General features: G+C 54.7%; 1 protein-coding gene across 4 annotated transcripts; it reads left to right on the top strand.

Moving 5' to 3' along the window:
• Positions 1–8,776: 8,776 nt before the first annotated feature.
• On the top strand, positions 8,777–26,796 carry TRPV2 (transient receptor potential cation channel subfamily V member 2). Of its 4 annotated transcripts, XM_070479151.1 has the most exons (15): positions 8,777–9,138; positions 10,761–10,997; positions 13,371–13,504; positions 15,056–15,349; positions 16,104–16,402; positions 18,335–18,508; positions 18,866–19,036; positions 19,552–19,647; positions 20,430–20,500; positions 20,897–21,062; positions 22,827–22,893; positions 22,995–23,311; positions 24,152–24,279; positions 25,017–25,096; positions 26,606–26,796. In XM_070479151.1, exons 2-15 carry the CDS (start codon positions 10,798–10,800, stop codon positions 26,698–26,700), a joined length of 2,292 nt encoding a protein of 763 aa, XP_070335252.1. In that variant the 5' UTR covers positions 8,777–9,138; positions 10,761–10,797; the 3' UTR covers positions 26,701–26,796. The 4 variants fall into 4 exon arrangements, with proteins under 4 accessions (XP_070335252.1, XP_070335253.1, XP_070335251.1 ...); XM_070479150.1 differs by lacking the exon at positions 8,777–9,138 and having other exon boundaries at positions 9,363–10,997; XM_020892229.2 differs by lacking the exon at positions 8,777–9,138 and having other exon boundaries at positions 9,365–10,997; positions 18,866–19,021.
• Positions 26,797–27,134: the final 338 nt, after the last annotated feature.

Raw genomic sequence — 27,134 nt, 5'->3', positions numbered from 1 at the left:
CTACTGAAGCCCTCACACCTACAGCCCCCGCTCTGCAACAAGAGAAGCCAGTGCAATGAGAATCCTGTGCACCACAACCAGAGAGCAACCCCTGCTCACTGCAGCTAGAGAAAGCCCTATGCTCAGCAACAAAGACGCAGTGCAGCCAAAAACAAATAAATAAATGAATAAAATTTAAAAGATAATAAAGTCAGGAGGGAGGTGGGAGGGGAGTTCAGGATGGAGGATCCATGTACATGGATGGCTGATTCATGTCAACGTATGGCAAAAACCACTACAATACTGTAAAGTAATTAGCCTCCAATTAAAATAAATAAATTACTTAAAAAATAATAAAGTCAGAATTAAACTAACCGTGGCACGTGTGAGTTCAAAGCTGGGTAGATACCAAGGAGAGACCTTTGCACATCTGAAAGTTTGAGGTACAGACATGAACTCAGAGCCCCATTCTAGCCCCTGGCAGGACAGCCCTTTATTTGGCAGGGTCAGCTTGAGGTTCCTTCATGCTTCCCAGGTGGAGCAGGTGGTAAAGAACCTGCCTGTCAATGCAGGGGACATAAGAGATGTGGGTTTGATCCCTGGGTCAGGAAGATCCCCCTGGAAGAGAGCATGGCTACCCACTCCAATTTCCTGCCTGGGGAATCCCATGGACAGAGGAGCCTGGTGGGTTACAGTCCATGGGGTTGCAGAGTTGGACACGACTTTAGCACACGAGCAATGCCCCCTATTTCAGCCTTTGGAGAGTGTCTTCCATCTTTTTCCTTCTCTGACATTTTCCCTGTTTCTCAGGCTCAGGCAGGTTTGTGCACCAGCTGTCATGTGGTTTTTGGCTTATTTTTAAGGGAGGCCGGGAACCCCTTGAGCCTTGGGGTATCCAGGATCCTAGGAGCTGCTGTGCATCCCCGATGTCTAGATGGTGGGGAGGTAGGAGAGGGTCTGATTCCTCCATATAACCCCACCCTTGGAAACACACCTCTTCCTCCTCCCTAGTTACCTAGTAAAACCCCAAGTCTGGAAGAGTCCTGCACCTGTCTTCCCCCTGTCTGCACCCACCTTCCAGGGGGAGTGTACCACACACTCAAGTTGACTGGCTTCATTTTAAATTAATGTTAGCAAAACTGAAGTCCTCCTCCATTTCTCTAAGAGGTGATAGGCTCTATTTCTTCAAACTTCCCACTCCCTCATTCCCAGATGATGGCCTTGACTTAACGTTTCTTAGAGAAAATACAGGCCATTGGACCTTCCCACCCTTGACCTGAAACCTGTCCGCACTTGGACCCACTTTGCCTTCTTTTCTCGCTACATGAACAGGTGAGTCCCTTCACTGGGGCCACCCTCTGACCTTCTCGAAGTCTCTGTTGGTGCAGGTACCCTCCCCTTGCATTGACCATTGTTGGATCATTAATCAGCATATAAACAGAATCTGTCACCACATGGATCAGTTCAGTTCAGTCGCTCAGTCATGTCCAACTCTTTGCAACCCCATGAATTGCAGCACGCCAGGCCTCCCTGTCCATCACAAGCTCCCGGAGTTTACTCAAACTCACGCCCATCGAGTCAGTGATGCCATCCAGCCATCTCATCCTCTGTTGTCCCCTTCTCCTCCTGCCCCCAATCCCTCCCAGCATCAGGGTCTTTTCCAATGAGTCAACTCTCCGCATGAGGTGGCCAAAGTATTGGAGTTTCAGCTTCAACATCAGTCCTTCCAATGAACACCCAGGACTTACCTCCTTCAGGATGGACTGGTTGGATCTCCTTGCAGTCCAAGGGACTCTCAAGAGTCTTCTCCAACACCATAGTTCAAAAGCATCAATTTTTCGGCGCTCAGCTTTCTTCACAGTCCAACTCTCACATCCATACATGACCACTGGAAAAACCATAGCCTTGACCAGATGGACCTTTGTTGGCAAAGTAATGTCTCTACTTTTTAATATGCTATCTAGGTTGGTCATAATTTTCCTTCCAAGGAGTAAGCGTCTTTTAATTTCATGGCTGCAGTCACCATCTGCAGTGATTTTGGAGCCCAAAAAAATAAATATCCACTACATGGATACCTGATCTTTAAACAGTTAATCCCCGCTACCTTGACTCCACTTCTCTTTCCAGGTACTGGCCACTCCCTGCTTCCTTATATCATGAACGCCTCCAAAAGGTGGTCTGCACATTTCCTCAACTTCAAAGTCTTCGTTTTGCGGGGGTGGGGACACGGGGATGACTCCAGATTGTCTTGAAAATAGACATAATACATCACAGTCATGGTTGGTCTTCCAGTATTAAATGGTTTCTTTCCAAATCCTTCTAAAGTGATCATAGAAGATTAAAAAAAAAAAATGTGCAGGACTCTCCAGATGGTCCAGTGGTTAAGAATCTGCCTGCCAACACAGAAGGTTCCGTAGACTTTGGGGCACCTAAGCCCATGTGCCACAACTACTGAGTCTGTAAGCCCTAGACCCAGGGCTCAGCAACCAGAGAAGTCACCGCAATGAGAAGCCCACCCACTGCAACTAGAGAAAGCGCACACACATCAAGGAAGCTCCAGTGCAGCCAAAAATACGTCAACATGGACAAAGAGAGTGGGAGGGGAAACCAGGCAGGGCACGACTGGCAGTGTTTGGCCCTGGATGGTGGATGACCACGTGTAACTCAGTAGAGAAGCTGAGACCTCCTAGTGCCCCAAGGACATAAGTATAAAGAAGACCCTGCTGAGCTGGAGAGGGGGGCAATGAAGTGGACACCTGTCTGCTAAACTTGGGGGTGCTCAGTGAACCCACATCCACACAGCTGGCTTTTTGGTGCAAGACATTCAAGGGAAGCCTCTCTCATGAAAGGCAGAGTTCTAAAAAAAAAGAAAGGCAGAGTTCTCCAAAAAGCAAAGAGAAAAAGTAGACATGTGACCAAAGGAGACAATGCAGGGAAACAAAGAAAACTCTGATGTATAAGCTTTCCTGTTCTCTCTCCAACTCTCTGGACCTAAGAGCCGCTTGCAAGCCATGCTGGCCTGGCTGTCCAACCTTTCTGGACAACAACTTTTCTCCTCTGAGATGGTTTCTCAGAAAAAAGGCAGCCCCCAGGGCACTATGAGGGTCTGAGGGAGGGTCTCACATTCAAATCTAAGTCACTCTCCATGACTTACCCAATAAAGTCTAAATGTGAGTGGTATTTCTGAAATGTTCTAAGTCTTGTTCTGAACTCCTGTCCCTGGCTCCTGAGTCACCTTGTCATTCCCTCTGCTATGGTCTGAATATTTGTGTGCCCCCTGCCCAGGTCACAACTCTAATGTCCAATATGACGGTATTAGGAGGTGGGGCTTTGATAAGTTCTTGGTTCAGGAGGATGGAGCCCTAATGAATGATATCAGTGCCCCCATAAAGGGTTAGGATGAGGACACCAGGAAGAGGCGCTGACTCCATCCAGGAAGAGGGCCTCCCCAGTGTGACCATGCCGGGGACATGACTTGAATTCCCAGTTTCCAGAACTAAGAGGAATAAACTTCTATTGTTTATAAGCTACCTTGTCTGTGGTAGCAGCCTGAATGGACTAAGACACCTTCACAACATCCTTCCTTTTCCAGGCTTGCAGCAGCCCCAGGCAGTGAGGACAAATTCTCCTCAAAGTCTAGGGCCTGGGAGGGGGGTCAGACACTGCCAAGGGGACCTGCAGCAAGAGCAAGACCTGTGATGTGGGACCTTAGAAGAAGCCAGGATGACACAGTACGCAATTCCATTCCTGTGACATTCTGGAAACCAAAGCTTCGAGAACAGAAATCATCCTTGGTTATTAGAGTATGGTGGTGACGGAGGGGCTGACAAAGGAGCACCAGAGCACATTTTGGGGGTGATAACAACATTCTGTATCTTGACCACTGTGATGGTCATATGCTTATACACTTTTGTCAAAATTATAGAACTGTTAACTTTAAAAGTGTGTACATCCTTAAAAATTACAAAGCACATTAAAAATTTTAAGGGTGTAAGTTATACAGTAAACCTTTGTGACTTTGTGAAAAAGAGATGGGAAGTCAAAAGTTGGCGAGACTGCCTATGTTCAAATCCCACCGCCTTCACTTGCGAACTAATGCTATGATCCAGAGCAAGCCAGTTCATGTTTGGATCCCTTCTCTGAGTGGAGACCACAGATGTACCTCCCAAGGTGGTCAGGAGTGAAAAAAAAAAAAAAAAAATGCTGTGAAGGCCCAGCTCGAGCGCACGTTTCCAACCTTACCCGCGTCCAGAGAGTGCGAGGCAGGTGCCTCCCCAGCCCTGGGCGCACCACACCGCGGGCGCACACCCGCTCCCGTGGAGAGAGGCAGGAGCCCCAGCCTGGACTCCCCGACTCCCTCGCGGTGCTGTGATTGAGGGGGGCGTCGGCTGGGAGGCACTGCTGCGCTCCTACCTGGGAGCCCCAGGGAACCGCTGATACTTGCGTCCTGCTGCTCGTGGGGAAAAGGGCAGGGCCTCACCTGGGCGGGCGCCGGAGGTGACGCTAACGGAGGGGCGGGGGGGGGTCCCTCGGGAAACTGGGTATGTGTGAGGGGGTTGTTGAGGCGCGGAGCCAAGCCTTCGCCCGATGTGGGCATGGTTGAGGCGCGGAGGGGAGGAGTCGTGGGCGTGGCTGAGGCGTGGAGGGGAGGAGTCGTAGATGGGGCGTGGCTGAGGCGCGGAGGGGAGGAGTCGTGGGGTGGAGGCGTGGCTGAGGCGCATTGCGGAGGCGTCCTGCGTGTGGGCGTGGCTGAGGCGTAAAGGCAGGCCATTTGCGTCTCCCTGCTTGGTCTCTTGATTCGCCTTCACCCCTCCGTGCTCTACCGCTTGTTCTTCGGCTCGACCTTGGACGCACCCTGGGTCATCCTTTGCCTCAGTCAGGCTATCTGATGCTTCCTTGGCCCAGGCTGACTCTGCCTGTGTCTGGTCTTGCTCCTATCGCTGTCGCTGGTTCTGGTCAGGCTGTCTGGATCTCTTGTCTCAGGCTGTGTCTCTCTTACCGGCCTTGACTTTGTAGGCCCTTTGACCAGCGTTTCCTCTCTCTGCCCCATCTTTATCTCGACTCCGCCTCTCCACTTCCCTTTCTCTCCTGTCTCCAAGACGGCAGAATATCCTTCCCTTCTGGTCTTTGCAGTAGTAAACTCGGACATCCATAAGCCAGTAGCTGGGGGTTGAGAAGGGGCCCAGCCCCAGCCCAAGGTCCGGAAAATTCCCCAGAGGCTGTGAACTTGAGCTCCCAGATTTGGCCCGGGGCCTGGCTGTGGCTATTCTGGGTCCTGGGAGAGAGGCACCACTTCTGGGCCGGGCTGAACTGTGGTCCCGAGGGCGGGGTGGGGGTGGGGGTGGCGGCGGCGCAGAGACCGCGTGAGAAGGGGCAGCTTGCTTCCGCTGAGAGCAAGGATCTCCCAGGTCTGGCAGGCTGCACCCACACACGCAGGACTTCGCAGGACTTCCCTCCTGCGGGAGGCACTCTTGGCCTTCCTAACTCAGCTAGTATTTTTCTCTTCGAGTACCAGCCTGCTCAACTCCAGTCTCCTTTGTTCCAGGAAGCCTGTTCAGCCTCCTAAACTGGCTTATTTCTACTTCTCTGTCAGTCTCAGACACAGAGCTGCTCAGAGAGGCTCCACCTAGCCAAGACACTGGCCCAGCCCAGGCTCTGGACCAAGTCTTGGGAGAAGCAAAGGAGCAGGCTCTGGTTTGTGCACTCACTTCCCCCAAGTTCCACCCTTCTTTCTCTCTAAGGCCAGAGCAGCTCTCGCCTTCCCATTCTGCCCTTCTCTCTCCCACCTCTCTTTAGAATTTACATTAATTATGCACAGGCTTTAGACACTTCTTGCACAGTTGAGCTGGGTTTGTGTCTTTTTTTTTTTTTTTTTCATTTTTAGCTCTGGAAGAGATGCCTTTTTTGTTGTTTTTTAAGTCAGTGGTGAGAAACTCAAATAGTTCAAATGATACACATCGAAAAGGCAGTTGCCTTCCCACCCTCTCCAAAGAATATCTCTGCTGAACTTGCTTTGAATCACTTGTCTTCCTTAAAATTGATTCTGAAAACAAATTCAAGTGAAAAACCATGCCTTTATAAAAAGTTACTAAGTGTAACACATGGAATTGAAACATATGGAAAGGCTAAACATAAAGACTGATTGGGGGAGATTTTCCTCCCATGGAAACTGGACTGGATGAAGCGTCTTCAAATATGAGTTCAGTGGCATTGGGACTGAGAAAGCTGTGTTTCTCTGCTTGATTCATTTCTGACTAAAAACACAAGCACTCTGCTCAGAGGACCTCTTTTTTTTAAAGATAAAATTCACATATAGTTTGCCAACATAAAGTGTACAATTCAATGGTCTTTGGCATATCTACAATCATTATCACAATCAAATTTAGAACCCTTTCATCACCCTCTCCCCCCAAAGAAGCCCTGTACTGGGAGTTCTCTAGTGGTCTTGTATTTAGGATTCAGTGCTTTCACTGCTGTGGCTCAGATTCAATTCCTGGTTGGGGAACTAAGATCCTCAAAAGTTACACATAGGCACAGCTCCTCCTCCCCCCAAAAAAGCCCTGTACCCTTCAGTTCCCCATTACTCCCCAAATTTGTAGGCGTCTACTTTCTATCTCCATGGGCAACCACCAATCTACTTTCTATCTCCACAGTCCCCTATTCTAGACATTTCCCATTTCTTTTGAGCATATACCTATGAGTGGAATTGCTGGGTCATAAGGTAATTCTATGTTTAATTTTGTTGAGGGACAAGCAGACTGTTTTCCAAAGCTGCAGCACCATTGTATAATTTGCCAGCAGTGTTATGAGGGTTCCAACTTTTCCATATCCTCACCAATACATATCATTATCTGTCTTTTAAAAAATTTTATTGTATTCTAGTTGATTTAAAGGTAGTGTATAATCTGTCTTTTTAATTATAACTATCCTAGTGGTATCAAGAGGTATCTCATTGTGGTTTTTGATTTGCATTTTCCTGATGATTGATAATCTGAGGGACTTTTGATAAACTTGATTTGCAGTTAGGGTTGTCTACCCAACTGTCACTGAAGAACTGGAGGGTCTCCACTTACTCTTTAGTTTTCCCCCAACAGCACAGTAATGTCTTCTGCATTACAATCATAATTCAAAGGTTTCTTGAGCACCACCTGGGGTTGGGCACTGTGCTAGGTGCTGAGGATACAGCAAAATAAACAAGGTCTCACCTCTTGGAGAGCTTGGTGTGTAAAGGCGTGGCTCCAGATTCGAATACTTGCTTTGTCACCTCCCAGCTTTGTGGCCTTGGGCAGTGTGTCCAGTCTTGCCCAGCCTCAGTTCCTAATCTGTGAAATAAGGTTGCTCTGAGAATTACATGCAAAGCACTGAGCAGTATCCAGCATATAGTAACTGCTCAGGAGGCTCTTGTTATTATTAAAGATGAGGCCAGACAATTAAATGTTAACCACAATGGACAATGAGTTACTATCAAAGAAATGCAAAGTATCATGGAACACAGGGGCTTCCCTGGTGGCTCAGATAGTGAAGACTCTGCCTGCAATGTCGGAGACCTGAGTTCGATCCCTGGGTCGGGAAGATCCCCTGTGGAGAAGGAAATAGCAACTCACTCCAGTATTCTTGCCTGGAGAATCCCATGGACAGAGGAGCCTGGTGGGCTACAGACCATGGTGTTCCACTTAATGGAACACAGAGAGGGGACCCCCAAACCAATCCAGGGTCTAGGAAAGGCAACCCAAGGAAGTGATGTTTAAACAGAGAGGTAGGAATTAGCTAAAGCAAGGCTGTGTGTGTGTTCGTTCCTGACAGTTGCAACAGCTTATGTGAAGACTTGGAAGCAACAGAAGAGAGCATGGTATACTGGTATACTGGAGAGACTGAAATGTGTTCAGAATGTCTAGAGCAGGACTGTAAAATAAAATTCTCTGCTATGATGGAAAAGTTCTGTATCTGTGCTGTCCTCTATAGTAGCCACTAACCACACGTGACTACGAGCATTTGAAATGTCTAATTGTAGAACTGAATGCTTAATTTAATTTTACTATAGTTGACATATTTAAATAGCCACTGTGGCTGGTGAGCTTACATTGGACAGCACAGGTGTATACACTGGAATGTCATGTGAACGGCAGGGTTCACATGCAATAAGAGATGGGGTGTGGAGAAGGGTATCCAGTTGCACGGGCTTGGTATGGGGGGGTGTTTAATTAAGTCAGGGAGTGAGGTGATTTGGTTTTTGTTTTTGAAATACCACTCTCATTGCTGTAGGAGAATGGATTATGGAGGGGTGTGGGGCAGGAGTGAAGCAGGTAGGCCAGCCTGAAGGTGGCTGTGGTCTCCCTGGCAGGAAGGACAGTGGTTTGGACCAGGCAGAGATAGAGACAAATTGGGAGGTTTCGGGGTGTGGGGCTCCTGATGGGGTGGATTTTAGGAGTGAAGGAGAGAGAGATGACCGAGGGCTGGCTACTACTAGGACGGTGGCTGTGTCCAGGGCTGGTTTGGAAGGGAGTTGTCTAATTTCAGAAGCACAGTCGCCCCTGCTGGCCGGTACTGGAAGCGCCTTTAGCACAGGGAAGGAAGGCCGGTGTCCACAGGCTGGGGGTCTGGGGGACTGCGGAAAGGTCCCGGGAGGTCGGGAGGTTCGGGCGGTGGGGTGCATTCCAGGGGCAGGTGCTGGGCTGAGTCCCTCCTTTCCGGGGGCATCCACATAGCTCTCCCTGCCCCGTCTGAGCCACATGGCCGCTGGGGGACAAGTGGTGGGGAAGAGGAGGGGTGGGGGTCAGTGTAGGGACCGAGTCCTTCCCTGACCCAAGGACCCGCCAGCTCCCCTCTCCCCCGAGCAGGACCCCGCACCCAAGGGTGGCCTCTGACTGCCCCACCCCCGGCATCTGGTGGCCTCAAAGGCAGGCAGTGGGGGTGGGGCGGGGCGGGAGGCGGGGCGTGTCTCCCCAGAGAGGGTGTGGCCCGCGGTCCTTATGGTCGGTGTCCGGGCCAGCGGGTCCTGCCGCGAGAGCGTTGACCCGGCTGCAGCCAGGCGGGCTGAACGTGAGGCACGCGGGAGCACACAGCCGGCTCTCGGGGCTGCGGGCCGGCCCGCGCCCCTCCCGGCTGCACTTCCTCCGCAGCCCCAAGCCGGACGCACCGCGCGCTGCCTCCACCGAGCTGGTGAGTACGGGATGATGCGGGCGTCCCCGGGGGCCCGGACCCTCAGGCCTGGGGGTGGTGGCTAGGAAGCCCAAGTGGGCTTCTTGCTAACCAAGCCCTGAGCCAGGGTCTCCGCGGGGCTCCGGCTCCCTCCTTCACCTGACCACCCAGGTCCTTCCTCTCTGGGAAGATGGTGGGGCGGGGTGGGGGGTGGGGGGCGGCGATGGGCAGGGCAGGGGCTGCACAGACAGCTGTTGCTGCGGAGGCTCGGGAGCCGTGGGCCGGGAGGCAGAACGGTGCGAGAGTGCGGAGCTTAGCCAGGTTAAATGGCGAGTGGCATGGGAAAGATGCCCCCGGGGTGCGCAGAAAGATGCTGGTTCAACACTGCGTCGTGAGGACTGGACAGGCCCCCGCCTCCCCTGCTTCTGTGGGAAGATGCGCCCACGTCGCCCGCCCCCCTACTCCGGGGGCTGAAGTTGCAAGGAAGATGGTCCAGGCCCGGCCACTGTCCATCCTGCCACTGCTGCCTTCTGCTTCCCGTCCCCAAGTCCCCACGCTCTGCTCCCTGAGCCCTCTCTCCAGTTTTCTCTCCTCTCCCCACCTTGGGCTCTTTTCCCTTCTCTCTGCTCAGCCAATGGGGGGGCCCAGGGGCTTCCCCCACCCCACACTGGGGCCCCACCCTGCCGTGTGATGGCGGCTGTGGTTTCAGCGCTCCCCTTGAGGGTGAGCTGGTGCTTGGAGCCGAACTCCCCGCCCAGCCTGGGCCTGGTGGGGCTGCCGGCTCAGGGCCGCTTGGGCGCCAGCGAGGTGTCTCCCTCTGGCTCTGAACCCCCTAAGAGACACTAAGGCTGAAAATACACTCAGGCCCTGAAAATCCTTCAGGCCCTGAAGGATTCTGAGAACCGAAGAGGAACAGCACGGTGGGGCGAGGCGCTGCCCACAGCTTGGGACCTTGGGAAAGTCACTTCCCCCTTCTGAGCCCTGGTCGTCCTGGCAGCAAAATAAAGACTTTGATAGGCCCGAGGTTTTCCGAGGACTTCCCCAGAGCGCCCCTACTCTGCGTGGGAGGTGGCATGACCTGCCCCCATCGGAAACTGCAGTTTTCATCTGATGTGAATGTTGGCTGCTGGGCAGGAGGTTGTGTCGAGAAAGGGTTGTGCTTTTAACACAGACGTTTTGGGACCAGGGGCTGTGGCCTCGCAAAGATCAGTAAGTCCCAGAGGGAGAGGCAGGGACAGCGATGGTCCCTGTTTCTCAGATGGGGCCTCCTTCCCGGGCCTCCCTCCTCTGGCTCCTCTCCCTGCTCCTGTTGGACTGAGTCCCTGCCCTGGGGGCTGGTCTACTTGTGTGTGCTCACCCCATGGACTGTAGCCCTCCAGGCTCCTCTGTCCATGGGATTTCCCAGGCAAGAATACTGGAGTGGGTTGCCATTTCCTCCTCCTGGGGATCTTCCCGGCCCCGGGATTGAACCCGCTTCTCCACACTGCAGGTGGATTCTTACTGCTGAGCCACCAGGGAAAATCTGCTTGTACCCAGCTTCTGTTAATGAACCTCTCTGGTCCCAGGCTCCAGCCAGCTCTTCTAGTCCTGCTCCTACTGGGAGGAGATCCCTCTGACATCTCTGTCCGCCCACATCCCCACAGAGGTTCCAGTCAGAAGGGGCAGCCGTCTTCCCTGAGGATGACCACGCCTTCCAGCCCTCCTGCTTTCAGGCTTGAGACCTCAGATGGAGGCCATGAAGATGGTGCCCAGGGAAACAGAGAAAATGGGGGCGGGGGCTCCGAACCACCCCCCATGGAGTCCCAGTTCCAGGGTGAGGACCGGAACTCCTCCCCACAGATCAGAGTGAACCTCAACTTCCGAAAGGCAGCAGGTGCCAGGTGAGGCAGCAAGTGTGGATGGAGCCTGAGGCCTCACTTCTAGCAGAAGCAGACTGGGTGGCCTGGCCCAACCCCAGCGCCCCTTCCCCATAGCCTGCAGGGTCCTTGGTCTGGCTCTGATGGCTCCTGGGCCGGCAGGCTTAACTCTGCTCTGCTTGCTGAGGATGCTGCTTCCAGAACCTTTCCCATTCTTGCCCTTCTGTCTTCTGGGGTTGCATTCCTCTTGGTAGGGACATACTCTTTCAGCTCCAGTTACTCAACTGAGCCTGGCATGTCCCTTGTTTGTCACAGTCCCTGCGGGGGGTGGTAGCAGGATCCACACTCCATCATTCCAATGTTAGTATATGTGCTGCCGAAGCGAGCACAGGATCCACACTCCAGTCCAGGAGAGTCAAGGACATCCAGGAATGTCCCACGTGCTCCCAGGCTCCTCTGAGGCTGGACCTGTTGCCCTGGGGACGTGGACTCTGGGGATTAAGGACAGTGGGCTTATTCTTGGAATCACCTTCACTTTGACTTTCCTGTGATGTCCACTAATTCAGACCCTGGGAACCACTCTGGTGGGGAGCCCTGTGGGTGTGGGGGAGGGGTGCATCTGGCATGCCCCCAGGGTGAAGTCTGACATATCTGCATGGGCCAGACAGCACTCTGCTAGGGAAGCCCCTCCGTCCCTCCCTCCTGCCTTACTCACCCCTGGGACTCGGCTGCCCGCCTTGGCCTCCCAGCCCAGAGCCCCCATCCTGTCTGTGCTGCAGGACCGAGGTCACATTCACACCAGGGCAGGAGAGAATGCTTGCGAGGCTTCTGGGATTGGGCCGCTAGCCCAAGGCAGAACCAGCCCCTTGCTGCCCTTTGTGCCCCGTGGGCTTCCCTGTCCCAGGACTCTGATGCTGCCCTGTGACAGGAAGTGCCTGTCCAAATAGCCACTTCCCCTAGCCAGACTGCCCCGGGCTCCCCAGTCTGCCGCAGAGCCCTCTTGGTCATGCTGCGTCCACGTGGTCTGCTGGGTGAATGATGGTGAGTCAGTCACGCGATCCCAGCTTAAAACACGACTGATCCCAGCAACCCCCCCCCACCCCACTCATCAGAGCCCCCAGCCCTTTCTTGGTTGATCCACTCCATGGCAGACCTGAGGGTCCCCAAGACGTCAGTTAGTCCCCTTTTTGTCACTTCATATTGTCTGGTCATGGTGCCAGGAGCCCAAGGGCGAGCTGGCCTCTGTGAGTAGGGACGGGTCCAGGCAGGGGTGCCCCACACAGCACTGCTAGACTCAGAAGGGTTACCGGCCACTCCTGGGGACTTTTCCCAGAAGTGTGGCTTCTCAGTAAAATTCTGTGAGTGTCTGGTTTCCACTCTGGGACCCATCTCTCTGAGGAACCTCTGTCTGTCCAGACTGGAGTTTCTCTGGAGCTGGGGTCTGGAGTTAGTTGAGCCCCCACTGTCCTCTACCCCCGCACCATGAATTCTGCACCATGTGACTTTGGGAAGATTACTTTATCTCCTTGTTTGTCTGATGGAGAAGACAGAGATTACTCACCCAGGACAGAAGTGATGGTCAGGGGGGCAGCTGCTCCATTGTTAGTCCATAGATGGTTTGAGAAGATGAGGTGCTTTTCTTGATTCCTTGGTGGGGGCCAGAGGTGCAGACAGCCCCCAAGTCTGTGGGCACCTCCGGTAGCCCCGTGCTGACCCAGGCCCCAGCTCAAGGGCCATGACGAGTCCCTGTGCTGAAATGGACAGTGAGCCTGTTGTGAGGCCCACAGGGCACCTAGAGAGTGAGAACAGATCTCCCAGATGCGTAGGGTTGGGGGATGCATTGACCAGGGCCCTGGACAGCCCCCTCCTCCAGGGGTCTGAGCACCTGGGGTCTCATTGGTCAGCCTGGGAGAATGTATGCTGCATGCTAAGTCACTCAATCATATCTGACTCTTTGCGACCCCATGGACTGTAGCCCTCCAGGCTCCTCTGTCCATGGGATTTTCTAGGCCAGAATACTGGACTGGGTTGCCATGCCCTCCTCCAGGAGATCTTCCTGACCCAGGGATTGAACCCGTGTCTCCTGGATTGCAAGTGGATTCCTTTTTTTTAGAAAGAAAGTGAAGTCGCTCAGCTGTGTCCAACTCTTTGCGACCCCATGGACTGTAGCTCAAGTGGAGCCCAAGGCTCTTCCATCCATGGAATTTTCAAGGCAAGAGTACTGGAGAGGGTTGCCATTTCCTTCTCCGCAAGTGGATTCTTTACCTCTGAGCCACAGGGAGGGTAGAGTCCCTGAAGAGGCTCCCATGGGGCTCCCTGGGAAGGGGGAAGAGCTTCCCCCCTTTCTGGAGGCCCAGAGCTCTCCTGCAGTATCAGTCACAAACCACATTCCCACAGACAGCCAGACCCAAACCGCTTTGACCGCGACCGGCTCTTCAGCGCCGTGGCCCGGGGGGCCCCCGAGGACCTGGCGGGGCTACCAGAGTATCTGAGCCGGACCAGCAAGTACCTCACAGACTCGGAGTACACAGGTAGGCTACTGCTTGGGCCAGAGACCCACGAGCCGGGCTGAGACTGGGCTCCCTGGGTGGGTCTCGACCATGGTCAGGAGCTGAGAGGCAAGGAGGGGCAGTGTTCCTAGCGGCTCTCCTGCTGACACAGCTTGCTCCCCTGTCCACCTACCCAACCAGCTCCCGGCCTGGGCCTGCCTCAGCCACCCTCAGCCGTGTCAGTGGTGAACGGATATTCCCAGGCTTCCTCAGTGAGGTCTTTCCCTGCCTCTTTTTCAGTAACAGCATCACTGAGATCTGACACATATAACACACATTTCATCCATCTCAGAGCGTTCTTTGGCCCAAACATAAGTACCTGTAATGTTTGGGCTGATGAAGAAAAGAACATTTGTGCATTCTAGAAGGTTCAAATAGTAATGAAATGTATAAAGCTGAAGGTACAAACAGTCCGTCATCCTGGCCCCTAATAATGATATGGAATACATCTTTTCAGACTGTTTAAATCCAGGAGGTTTATATTTATAGAGGTGGGGCCCATGCCATGTGTGCTGATCTGTATTGTGCTTTCCCCCTTTTACTACATCTTATAGCACGATCCATCTCAGTGCACAGGCCTCTAACTCAGTCATCGTTAACAACAGGCGGAGTTTCCCATCCTGCACATTGACCACAGTTTAGTTAACTAACTGGTGGCCATTTAGATTGTTTGTAATTTTTGGCCTCAGCACCTCTGTGTACTAAGAATTTTGTATATAATTCCATGTGATCCTTACAAGAATCCTGGGATGGTCCCATTTTACAGTGAGGAAAATTGAGGTTAAGAGAGGCCAAATGACTTGCCCAGAAGAGACAGAGTTTTTAAGTGGTAAAGCCACTTAACAAACACTACTCCAAACGTTCTTGTGTAGACAACGCTGCCCACATGTCTTAGAAACTTAATTTATAGGGCAGAAATTGTAGCATACCAGAATATTACTCAGCCATATAAAGGAACAAATTTGAGTCAGTTGTAGTGAGGTGAATGAACCTAGAGTCTGTTGTACAGAGTGAAGTAAGTCAGAAAGAGAAAAACAAATATCGTATATTAATGCATATATATGGAATCTAAAAAGTGGTACTAATGAACCTAATGGCAGAGAGGGAATGGAGATAGAGACATAGAGAATGGACTTGTGGACACAGCAGGGGAAGGAGAGGGTGGGACAAATTGAGAAAGTATCATTGACAGGTATCCACTACCATGAGTAAAACAGACAGCTAGTGGGAAGCTGAACTTGCTCTGTGATGACCTAGAGAAGTGGGATGGGGGAGTGGGAGGGAGGCTACAGAGGGAGGGGTTTTATGTATATAATTATGACTGACTGGAGTTGTTGTATGCAGAAACCAAACCAACATTTTAAAGCAGCTTTCCTCCCAACTAGAAAATAAAGAAAATTGCAGCCATGCCTGTTGGTGTTCTAACACCTCTGGCTTGAGCCTTGTCACCCTGCATGCAGCATGGCTGGGGTGCTCCCTATATGGGCGGGTGGGCGGCCTGGACACCGCAGTGCCCCTCCCCTCCTCCTGCAGAGGGCTCCACGGGGAAGACCTGTCTGATGAAGGCCGTGCTGAACCTTCGGGACGGGGCCAATGCCTGCATCGAGCCGCTGCTGCAGATTGACCGGGACTCGGGCAATCCCCGGCCTCTGGTCAACGCCCAGTGCACGGATGAGTACTTCCGAGGCCACAGCGCCCTCCACATCGCCATCGAGAAGAGGAGCCTGCTTTGCGTGAAGCTCCTGGTGGAGAATGGGGCCGATGTGCACGCCCGGGCCTGCGGCCAGTTCTTCCAGAAGAGGAGCCAAGAGACCTGCTTCTATTTCGGTGAGCTGCCTTCTTGGATAAACTGGGCTGCAGAGGGGATAAGACCTCGCCCACGGTCACAGGGTTAATGTGACCCTGAAACCCAGACCTGTCTGACCCCTTATGCTTCTAATCGCTCAGCCACCTGCAAAGGCAGCTTGTCTAAGAGATGTTTTACCCTTATCTGGCCAAGGAAGCTCACTCACTACACACGAGCTCAGACCAGGGCCAGGGGAGCGGGCGGCTAGCACTGGTGTGTGACGAGACTCGACCAGACAAGGCCTGGAGGAAGGGGCATATGTGCCCGGCGGCAGTGGGTCTGGGCCCCAGCAAAGAAAAGAGACAGAGGCAAGGGGTGGGAAGCCTGGTGGGCAAGCCCACACTCTGATCCCTTAGATGGTAAAGAGCTCCAGGCTCTCTCCCTTGGGTCAGAGCTGAACAGAGCCGCCTTGACCAGCTCCTGAGAAAAGGCGCAGCTGCCCTAGGCGGGGCCCGGGACCTTCTCCACTCACTGCCCAGCCTGGGTGGGCTGGGACCTTCTCCACTTACTGCCCAGCCTAACTGGTCTGGGTACCTTCTCCGCTCACTGCCCGACCTGGGTGGGTCCAGGACCTTCCGCACTCACTGCCTGGCCTGGCTGGGCTGGGGACCCTGATATAATACTGCATCTCCTCCTCTGGCTGCCTGACCCACCTCAAGGTGGTCCAGGGAGCATGACGAGCCGGCGGGTGGAAGCTGAGAGGCCCGAGGCCCAAGCTGCCCCCTCGGCCCCCAGGCGAGCTGCCCCTCTCCCTGGCTGCGTGCACCCAGCAGTGGGACGTGGTGACCTACCTCCTGGAGAACCCGCACCAGCCCGCCAGCCTGCAGGCCGCCGACTCGTTGGGCAACACGGTGCTGCACGCCTTGGTGATGATCGCAGACAACTCTCCGGAGAACAGCGTGCTGGTGACCCACATGTACGACAAGCTTCTCCAGGCGGGGGCCCGTCTTTGCCCCTCTGTGTGGCTGGAGGACATACCCAATCTGCAGGGCCTCACGCCCCTGAAGCTGGCTGCCAAGGAGGGCAAAATAGAGGTGAGCAACTGGGCCGCCCTTTTCAGGAAGCAGGAGGACTCAGCCAGGATTTTTGCAGACAGAGCCTGGGGTGGTGTCTAGCTCAGAGCAGTTTCAGCATGCACCTCTCTGACGTCTGTGTTTATTGATAAATTATCCAGGAGCTGCAGAACGAATATACTACATTATAAAGCAGGGATTGTATATTTTTGGCTGCACTGTGCAGCTTCCCAGATCTTAGGTCCCCAACAAGGGATTGAACCTGGGCCATGGCAGTGCAAGCCTGAGTCCTCATCACTGGACCACTAGGGAACTCCCAGGGATTCTTTTTAAAGTTATTTGGGTTTCTTGATTAGGAGATAGCTGTCTCATATTCTTTGTTGTTAGGTTTTCTTCCTATTTATTGTTGTGTTCTTTTTTAAAAAATTATTTATGTATTTTTTTTTAAATTTTGGCTGTGCTGGGTCTTTGTTGCTGCACACTGGCTTTCTCTAGTTGTGGCAAGTGGGGGCTACCCTCTAGTTGAAATGCAAGGGCTTCTCATTGTGGTGGCTTCTCTTGTTGAGCAGTGCTCACTCCAGGGTACGCAGGCTTCTGTTGTGGCATGTGGGCTCAGTAGTTGGGGCTCGCAGCCTCCAAGGCTCGTTAATTGTGGCACATGGGGCTTAGTGACATATGGGATTTCCCGGACCAGGGATCGAACCCATGTCCCTTGCATTGCAAGACAGATTCTTAACCCCTCGACCACCAGGGAAGCCCCATAAGTGTTCTTGATCATTGACCATAACAGCATTTTGTTTACAATTTGTCATAGTTGCAAATTTTTCTCCCAGTTCAATGTTAAAAAAATATTATGGTATTTTTTGCTACACAGAATTTTTACATTTTCATGTAGCTGAGTGTAATTATCTTTCTCTTGATTTTTGCTATTGCTTAACTCCTACATGGTTTTAAAACTTTGTGTGTGTGCATGCATGTACGTGTGTGTGTGTGCATGTGTGTGTATTCCATAGTCATATCTTCTTCCAGACTTTTCTTTTGCAGTTTCAACTTTAATGTGCTAAAGCTGATTTATCTGGAAGTTATAAGTTAGTCTTACAAAGAGTAACCATGAGGAAATTCCCCAGCAGTCCAGTGGTTAGGACTCTGCACTTTGATTGCCAAGGGCTTAGGTTCGATCCTTCATCTGGGAACTAAGATCCCACAAGCTGTGTGGTTAAAAAAAAAAAAAGAATAATCATAATCTAGCTTTACTTTTTTCTCAAAAAACTTTCTCGTTATCTGATCCTTATTATCGGGGAGAGCTTCATGGGTGTACAACCCACACAGTTGACACAGGGCCCCATGCTTAGAACATAGCTGTCTTTAAAGTTTAAGACCAAACTGAACATAAATGGAAGTTTTACATTTTCTTCCTGCCCTCCAAGGCCCTTGGGGTGTGGGGACCTCCCTTTGTGTCTAGAGGCATGGCTGTGTGACCTGTGGAAGCCACTCCCCAACAGAGGAAGCCCCCCCGCCCCACTCCTCATTTGTAAAACCACACTGCTCTGAACCTGTTCAGGTCAGGGACACTTTCTAGCCTGCTGAGAGCTCTAGACTCTGGCCACAGTCATGCACACACGTGTGTAGCCTGCAGCCTCTGATGTCATGGGGCATTAAGGACCCCTGTACTGGGGGTCCCTTGGCCATAAGAGTGTCCAGGAAAGAGGCCTTGTGGCAGGAATGGGGAAGGAAGAGCCAAACTTGCCGGCAGGCCCTGGCATAGGTGGGTAGGTGGTAGTGCCTACATGGGGCTCAGTATGTGGACGTGTGTAAGAGTTCATATGCACAAGTACATGTGGGTGCAGGGCACATGCATGTGTCTGCTCTGTAGGACACTGAGCCCGAGGCTTCCCATCAGTGGGGGCGGTGGTCGTGCGGGTCAAGATCAAGCTCATGTGCCTGGCCCTGTAGATTTTCAGACACATCCTGCAGCGGGAGCTCCCGGGGCCATGCCAGTCCCTTTCCCGAAAGTTCACGGAGTGGTCCTACGGGCCCGTGCGGGTGTCGCTGTATGACCTGGCATCTGTGGACAGCTGGGAGGAGAACTCAGTGCTGGAGATCATCGCCTTTCACTGCCGAAGCCCGGTGAGCCCGTAGCGGGGGCGGTGTGTGTAGGGGGCCTGGCAGAGCTTCCTGCAAGGTCTACCACTCGGGCCGGCCTGCTGGACCACATATGCCCTGAAACCGGGATGTGGGGGTATGGCTTCACATCCTCACCCAGCCCCTGGGCACGCGCTCATTCCACACACCGGTGCCACCCGACCTGGGGATCATGCCAGGGTGTCCTCTCTGTTGCCCAGCACCTGCTCAGGACTGGTCACTCTGTAGCTGTGAGGGTGGGGAGGGGTCATTCGGGGCTCCCTGTCCTCTCCCCCTCCCCTGGTGCCCCCAACTGTACTTGCTGAATCGAACATGCCTCTGACTCTCACCTGCCCATCCTAGCTCCGGCACCGGATGGTAGTCTTGGAGCCTCTGAACAAACTGCTGCAGGCGAAGTGGAAACTGCTCACCCCCAGATTCTTCTTCAACTTTCTGTGTTACTTGACCTACGTGTTCATCTTCACCGCCGTCACCTACCACCAGCCTGCCCTGGATAAGGCAAGGCGAGGAGGGGTGCATCCTGGGGAGGCTTGCCAGAAACAATCCTGGCAGAAGACGGGGCAAGGATTATCACCTGCCCTGCAGATGCTGACCGCTGGGTGCTGCAGCCATGCACTAACCTAGCTGGTCACAGTACGGAAGTAACAGTATAGTGGTAACAGCAGTAATAGTTAGGACTTAGTGAGTGTGCACCATATGTGAGAAAGTGCTCCATGTGACTGACATGTGTTAACATATTTAATTAATTTCACAACAAGTCTCTGAGATGATAACTCTCATCATCGCTGGTTTACAGTTGAGGGAAGGGAGGCACAGAGAGACTAAGGAGCTTCTCCAGGGTCACACAGGCTGTGAGTGGTGGAGATGGGACTGAACCCAGACAGACAGTCTGGCTTCAGAGCCCACGCTTGCTCTGCCACTCTGGGGGCCTCCCCGCTGCTCACACTCAGAATGGGCCCCCAGCCAAGCTGTTAGTGGGGGGCTACTGGGAGGGGACCCCAGGCTGAGCCGAGCGTCTCTTCACGCAGGACTTCCTCCCACTGGAAGTGACAGCTGGGAACACCATGCTGCTGCTGGGCCATGTGCTGCTTCTGCTCGGGGGGGTCTACCTCCTCATGAGCCAGGTGAGGGCTCCTCCGACCACCCAGCTCCAAACCCAGAATCCTGCTCTGAGGAGCCTGGGCATGGGTTAACCAAGTCCCTGCATTTTCAGGAGACTGAGCCCCATACCTGGTCCCGTGCTGACCAGCCTCAGGGTGGCCTTGCCTTCTGGGCTGAACGCCCTAACCCTGCTGTGCTTGCTGGGGTGCCCTCAGGGTGGCAAATGACTCCTGTGATCCCCTGGCAGTGCCGGCTCTGCTCCCCTGCGAATGGAGCTAGATGCCCCCCAGCCCATGGTCGCTCAGCTAGGTCGTTCCTCACTTGAGGAGCACAGAAGGGTAGGCTAGGGGGATTCAGCCCAGTATCCTGAGCAGGACATCCTCAGGGGAAGATGCTGCCAGCTTGCAGGAAACATACTGGGCCGTGGTGTGGAGACTCTCTGGGAGGCCAGGGTGTCTGAGGCACCAGATGGTCCCTGGGCAGCCAGGGAGGGGGAGGGAAAGGAGGTTCCCCCCCCCATTGTATGGAGCGTGAGCCCTCCAGCTGGATCCACAGGGAGCCGGGGGGTCCCTGGCATTGTCTGGGAGTCTGACAGTTTGGAAACAGGGTCTGGAGCTTTCTCAGCTACCAGCTGGATTCATAAGCACCTCAAAAGTCCTGAGCCCCCAAGGTGGTTTTGGTCTGATTGTGCCAGGCTGGCAGGCGGGGAGCATGGGAGTGGTGACCCAGCCCTGAGGGCAGCGGGGCTGTGTTGTGGCCCCGCACGTGTCACAGCCTGTCCTCCCGGCCCCCCGCCCCCCTGCAGCTGTGGTACTTCTGGAGGCGCCGTCTGTTCATCTGGATCTCCTTCATGGACAGCTACTTCGAAATCCTCTTGTACGTGAGACCTCACCCCTCCTCCCCAATCTTGGCCTGGGAGGGGGCACCACGCGGCTTTGGGGACCAGCGAGCTCCAGGGACTGGGACCAGCATGCAGGCCGGACCCAGGCGCTGGGCTGCTGTTGGGTCCAGCTCATCACTGAGACAGTCACGTCGACCAAATCCTCGCTCTGCCTCAGGGGAGCCTAAAGTCTTTACCTGCCATGTCTCACTGAATCCTCGCCGACACCCACCAAGCCATGCGTTGTTACTCTCACCCTCATTTTACAGGGGAGGGTCCAGTCTGGACACAGGGAGGACATCTCATCTCTGAGACCTCGGCAGGGGGTGGGGGCAGTGGGGGTCTGCAGCGGCCAGGGGAGGCCCTCGAGCTGACTGACCCCGCCCCCGCAGCCTGGTCCAGGCGCTGCTCACCGTGCTGTCCCAGGTGCTGCGCTTCTTGGCCGTCAAGGCATACCTGCCGCTGCTCGTGTGCTCGCTGGTGCTGGGCTGGCTGAACCTGCTCTACTACACGCGTGGCTTGCAGCACACGGGCATCTACAGCGTCATGATCCAGAAGGTGAGAGGCAGGGGCAGCCCCGTGCAGCCAGACTGGGCAGAGATGGACACTGCACCCCAGGGGGACTCCTTTTGGGCTCGGCTCAGGCAGGCGCAGAACCCCCCCCTCCCGCCCTAGCTAGGCTAGGCAGAGGGGAACGTGAGCAAGTCTGCCTGTGCCCCATGCCCCCAGACGCTTGCCGAGTGTCAGTATCAGGGCGCACATATCTGTGCCTGCTCTCGGGGTCTGCCCTCCACACGGGTAAGCACACGTGCACACGTGTGTGCTGGCAAGTGTCCACACAGGAGCATGTGCCTCCTTTGCGCTGAAGTGGCAGGGATCAAGCAAAGAAGCTCACCGGTGTGCCTGTGACCTGGGTTGTCTGGGCACGTGGAGCTGCCTGCATTCACTCAGTCATTCAACAAACATTTAGGAAGTGGATGCTAGGTATGGGTCAGGCCCTGTTCTAAGTGTCAGGAACACAGTGTTTTGTTCACAGACAGAATAGATCTCGCTCTCCTGAAGCTGACATTCTAGCAGAGGAAACAGCGGAAGAAAACAAATGAGAATGGTGCATTACACTAAATTCTCTGAAGGAAACATGTAAGGGGGTATGAGGGACAGTGACTGGGTGCTGTAGACCGGATGCTCTGGGGGTCTCTTTGAAGAGGTGGCATGTGAGTTAAGATCTGAGACAATGATCCAACCACCACAGACTCAAGGAAGTAGCAATCTAGGCAAAGGGACCAAGGCCGGAAGCCAGAGCGAGTTTGGACGGCTAGGGACAGACAGTGGCTGGGAGGGTATGGGAGGAAGTCGGGGGAAGGGAGTGGTTTTACTGGCCACAGGGAGGCCCCTGGAGGATTTCAGTCAGGTCCAGTTCTTTGCAACCCTATGGACTATGGCCCTCCAGGCTCCTCTGTCCATGGGACTCTCCAGGCAAGAATACTGGAGTGGGTTGCTATGTTCTCCAGGGGATCTTCCCCACCAAGGGATGGAACCCGCGTCTCTCACATCTCCCGCATTGGCAGGCAGGTTCTTTCCCACTGAGTCACCCAGGAAGCTCAGTGACATTAAGTACATTCACAGTGTTGTACAACCATCTCCATCATCTCCAGGACTTGTCCACCTTCCCCAGTTGAAATTCTGTCCCACGGAAGTCTAACTCCCCATTACTCGCCTCCTCCTTGCCCCTGGTAACCACACTTCCACTTTCTATCTCTTATTCACTTATTTCACTATTCTCATCACGTAAGTGCCAGTCATACAGTATTTGTCCTTTCGTATCTGGCTTATTTCCCTGGGCATAATGTCCTCAAGGTTCATCCGTGCTGTCGTACCTTAGAATCTCCTTTCTTTTTAAGACTGAATAGTATTGCACTGTACGTAGATGCCACATTTAGTTTAATTGTTCATCCATCTGTGAACACTTGGGTTGTTGCCACCTCTGGCTGTTTGAACAATGCTGCTGCGGACACAGGTGCCCGGGTTATCTGTTCGAGTCCTTGTTTTCCATTCCTTCTCTTGGGTGCATTTCCAGACGTGGAGCTGCTGGAGCCTGTGGTTTAACTTTTTGGCTTTGGAGGGTTTTGAGCAGGAAAATGATATGATCTGATACAGATTTTTTTAAAGACCCCCCTTCTCACTGTGGCTCCACAGGGCCTGTGTATGCCCACATTTTGTGTGTGTGTGTGTGTGTGTGTGTGTGCGCGCAGGGCAGAGGTAGGGTCTGGAGTCACACCTAGTGACCTGGCCCCCCCACCGGCTCCGGGGTGTGTGTTCTAGGTCATCCTTCGGGACCTGCTCCGCTTCCTGTTGGTCTACTTAGTCTTCCTTCTCGGCTTCGCTGTCGGTAAAGGCCCTTGCTCCCCCACCCAGCCCGTGCCCACCCTCGAGGCTGCCCGCTGGTCTCCCCTGGGCTGAGCATCCCCTGCCTCTCTCCCCTCCCTGCAGCACTAGTGAGCCTGAGTCGGGAGGCCCAGGACACTGGGGCCCCTGCGGGTTCCAACACCACAGAGGTGGCGGGGAAGGAGGACAAGGAGGCCCCATACCAGGCTATCCTGGACGCCTGCTTGGAGCTGTTCAAGTTCACCATCGGCATGGGCGAGCTGGCCTTCCAAGACCAGCTGCGCTTCCGGGGCGTGGTGCTGCTGCTGCTTCTGGCCTATGTGCTGCTCACCTACGTCTTGCTGCTCAACATGCTCATCGCGCTCATGAGCGAGACCGTCAACAGCGTTGCCACCGACAGCTGGAGCATCTGGAAGCTGCAGGTGCCTGGGGAGGGTCCCCATAGCCTCCTGAATCCTGAGCCCCCGAGTGGGATCTCCCTTGTCCATTCCTTCCTTCCTGCACAGGGCTGACCTGAGGACGGATCAGGTCTTGGGAGGTGCCTCGAACATACTAGGTGCTGTGTGCTAGCTGCCATCATCATCAGTACTAAGTGTTTCCTGAGTGCCCAGTGCAGGGCTAGACACGGTTCTAGGCTCCAAGCATATGGCAGAGAACAAGATGAAGACTCCACCCTCGTGCAGCCCGTTTCTGTGCCCATCGAATGTTCAGTGGGGTTAGCTTGGTGGGCGATGCATGTGGGATGCAGGGTCCTGGGTTGGCCTGGCCTGGAGGAACTGAGGCGGAGGGCAGAGGCTGGGGTAGCTGGGAGTTGATGAGAGCTGGGTGGGTCAGGGTGGGTGTAGACAGGTGGTGCGGGGAGAGCCTTGTGGGTGAGGGAGTGCTGAACTGTGTGACCCATCACTGCTGACCTTGGGAAAGCCACTTGTCTTCTCTGAGTCTGACCTGCAAAGTTCCATGCCAACCCCAACTGGCCTGAGTGCCAGGGTCAGGCACTGTGAAGTTCTGCACCTCCTGGAATTCTAGAAGCTATACTTATGTGACTGCAAGTCACTGCAGGGCACGCATCACCTGTGGGCTCCCCAGCAACCACCCAGGACACGTCATCCTCAGGCTCTAAGTGGGAACACAATTCAGGGGATGCAGGGCTTGAGACACAGGCAATGGAACTGTGGGGTTTGATTCAGATCCACACACTTCGCAGATGCTGAGTTATGCTGTGAAGTGCCGGCTGCGCTGTCTGATGAATCCTTTGTCCCTAGAAAGCCATCTGTGTCCTAGAGATGGAGAAGGGCTACTGGTGGTGCAGGAGGAAGAAGCAGCGGGCAGGGGTGAGACTGACAGTTGGCTCCAGGCCAGACGGTAGTCCGGATGAGCGCTGGTGCTTCAGGTGAGCGGGGGTGGGGACGGGCAGGCAGGCTCTGCATGCCTGAGGACTCTGGCCAGGGCAGGCGAGGTCAGCGCTGCTGGACCTCATTAGACCCAGAGCTCCAAGGCCTGCTGCTCTGCCTATCAGTTCATCTTCCTGTCCACTGACTAAAACTGAAGGTCCCTCCCCGGTGGCCCCTGACTAACTCCTTCAGGCCTGAAATGGGGTACAATCAGGAGGCCAAGAAGCCAGAGGCATCCTGGGGTCAGAGCGTGCTAAGCCCGCCGTGACTGGTCGGCTTTGCCCTTCCACCCTCCACCCCCATCCTAACCCTGAGGCTGCAACCCTTCCCCGGAGAGCAAGCTCACCTCCCAGAGAGGGAGCGTGGTGACAAGTGCTCAGCCAGAAACACACTTTTCTGAGGGCACAGCCAAGCAAGGGGTGGGTCTTAGGACGTGGAGTAGCTGTGAAAAGACTCCAGGGCCTGGGTCCACAAAGACCCAGCTCCTCTAAACTCCTCTCTGGATGCTGGGGACAATCCAGGTCACTGTGAAGAGCCAGAGGGGACAGACGCCTGTTCCTCCCTGTGGGCCCCTGGCAGGGGCAATGGTCTGAGAGCTGGGAGCACAGGCTCAGGCGGGCTGGTGCATGGTCCAGAGTCCTGCGGAGAAGCCTCGTCCTCTTTGCCCTCCTCTGGGGCAGCCGCTGTCCTGCACCCCTGGCCTCCTGGAACCTCACAGCTGCCCTGTCTCCTGCAGGGTGGAGGAAGTGAACTGGGCTGCGTGGGAGCAGACCCTGCCCACGGTGTGCGAGGAGCCGTCGGGCCGGGGCGGCCCTGGTGAGTGTGTCAGTGTCTGCCTGGCCCACAGCGCAGTCTGGGCTCCAGGCTCCATCCCTGGAGGGGCTTTGTCCCATCAAGTGGGGTGTCTCCCAGTCTCCTCGCCATCACGTGGGCAACTGGCTCCTGGTGCACCCTCCCCCCCTGCCTCTTCCTGTCCAGGTTTCTGTCTGTCCATCTGCTGCACCCTCCGCTCATTCAGTGGGTTCTGGGGGGACCCAGCAGGGGAACAAGTTAGGGAGCACCCAGTGCCCACTGGCTCCACCCTAACAGGCCAGCCTGGCTAGCCCCACACCTGAGAAGCCACTTCCTCTGCCCTTGCCTCACGGCCCAGGCCTGTTCAAGGCCCCCCTGTAGAAAGGCTCCTCCATTCTAGGGTGGTGCTGGCCCCTCTCCAAGAATGACCCCTTTCCCCACCAGAGGCCTAGCTCTCTGCAGGGCAGGCCTCTTCTAGAATCCTCTGTAGCTCCCACCTCAAGGACTTCTGGCTGCCCTTCTCTCCTTTCTCGTGCTCTTTCCAGACTCCATCTGCTCTGCCCCGGCCCCCTCCCCACAACAGCCTCCCCATCACTGGAGAACCCTGTGTGTGGAGTCTCCTCTGGCCTCCAGGGCTCCTGGGTCCCTGACCACACGGCCCTCACTGATAACTTCCTGCCCACATGTCTGTGTGTTTCCCTCCCTCCGAGTGCTGTCCCCTCCCTTCAGGACTCTGAAAGTCCCCTTGTCATTCTACTCTTCACTACCTGCTGTGACCCCTGACTGGACATCACCAACGGGAACAGCCTTGGGGCTGCCCTGCCAGGACCACATTTGTCAGCCCGCCCCTCCTTGCCCAGGCAGGAGGACTTGTGGGTCTCTACCACCCCCTGCCCCCTGGTGCTGAGTGTCCTTGGGACCCTCTGCCCTTGCCCCTCTCACGTCTGCACCCAGACCCTAGACAAGGCTTTCGGCTCCAGGCTCATCCCATTCCAGTCCCTCTGATGCAGACAAAAACCACACACAGCACCCAGCACACACCTCCCACTGCCTGGAAGGCCACACTCCTCCTCCTTGGGTCAAGGCCCAAAACTGTTGTCCAGCCCCCTCCCTGCACTTCCCTCCATGTGACGGCAGTCCCTCAGCAGTGCTCCTTGTTCCTTTCTCTCCTTGGCTCTGTCCCAAGTGCCCTTCCATTCTCTGGGCGTCCACCTTTCCCATCTTCTCCCTGGGTGGGGTGGGGTCTCCTCTCTTCTCCGAGCACCTGACTCTCGCCACTGGCTTTTCAGCATATCATCTCAGGTGTTCCAGTTTCTAACACAAAAGCCTGTCACCTGCAGGCACTCTCAGCTCCTGGGAGGAGGCCCCTGATGGGCACGTGGTGGGGGGGGGGAGGCACTGCCGGGAACTCCTCACCTACTGTCCACAGGCAGGAGTGGTGCCATAGCTGTGGCCTCCTCCTGTTTCCTGGCGCTTGCCTCCTGGGGTACACACCCTGAGGACCAGGCCACCGTGGTCTTCACCCCTTTACAGGCGCCATGATGAGCCCGGCTTTGGCCTCCCAGTCCAGCCAGGACAGCGCGGTGGAGGAAGACCATGTGCCCCTGCAGCCCCTGGAGTCCCACTGATGGACAGAGGAGGGAATCTTTCTGGTCCCACCCGCTGGCTCTGGGGCTCAAGCGGTCTTCGGTGGCAAAAATGAATAAATATTTTCTTGTGACTAAGTCTTCTGGAAACGTTAGCTGAGTAAAAGTACTGGGCCCTTGGGCTGGGTGGCATCTGCCATTTCTCTGAGAGTTTACCTGTGTCTGGGGCCAGGCTGCTCCGGCCATATCCTGGGCACAGGAACCCTCACCTGCAGCCCCCCAGTTGCCCTCTTTGGGATGCAGGCAGCTGGCCGAGGCGCTGTGCCTGCTGTCACCACAGAAGCGAGGTGGTGGACACAGGCCAGTAGGGCCACCTCTACCCCAGCCTCCAGACACCCGCTAAAGTCACCTGCAGGACGTCTCTCAGCCCGCTCCAGGGCTGAACTTCATTCAGGCTGTGGATTACCAATTGCTCT

The sequence above is a fragment of the Odocoileus virginianus genome, chromosome 17 (genome assembly GCF_023699985.2).
Source record: "Odocoileus virginianus isolate 20LAN1187 ecotype Illinois chromosome 17, Ovbor_1.2, whole genome shotgun sequence".
Lineage (NCBI taxonomy): Eukaryota > Metazoa > Chordata > Mammalia > Artiodactyla > Cervidae > Odocoileus > Odocoileus virginianus.
Note: the sequence above shows the minus strand (reverse complement) of the source record. Positions and strands in the feature narration are given on the sequence as shown.

Coding starts and splice junctions, on each gene's coding strand:
- TRPV2 (XM_070479150.1), top strand. CDS start 10,663: ATGAACCTCTCTGGTCCCAGGCTCCAGCCAGCTCTTCTAGTCCTGCTC. Junction 18,509..18,865: donor CCTTTCACTGCCGAAGCCCG/GTGAGCCCGTAG, acceptor TGCCCATCCTAG/CTCCGGCACCGGATGGTAGT. Junction 24,280..25,016: donor GATGAGCGCTGGTGCTTCAG/GTGAGCGGGGGT, acceptor TGTCTCCTGCAG/GGTGGAGGAAGTGAACTGGG.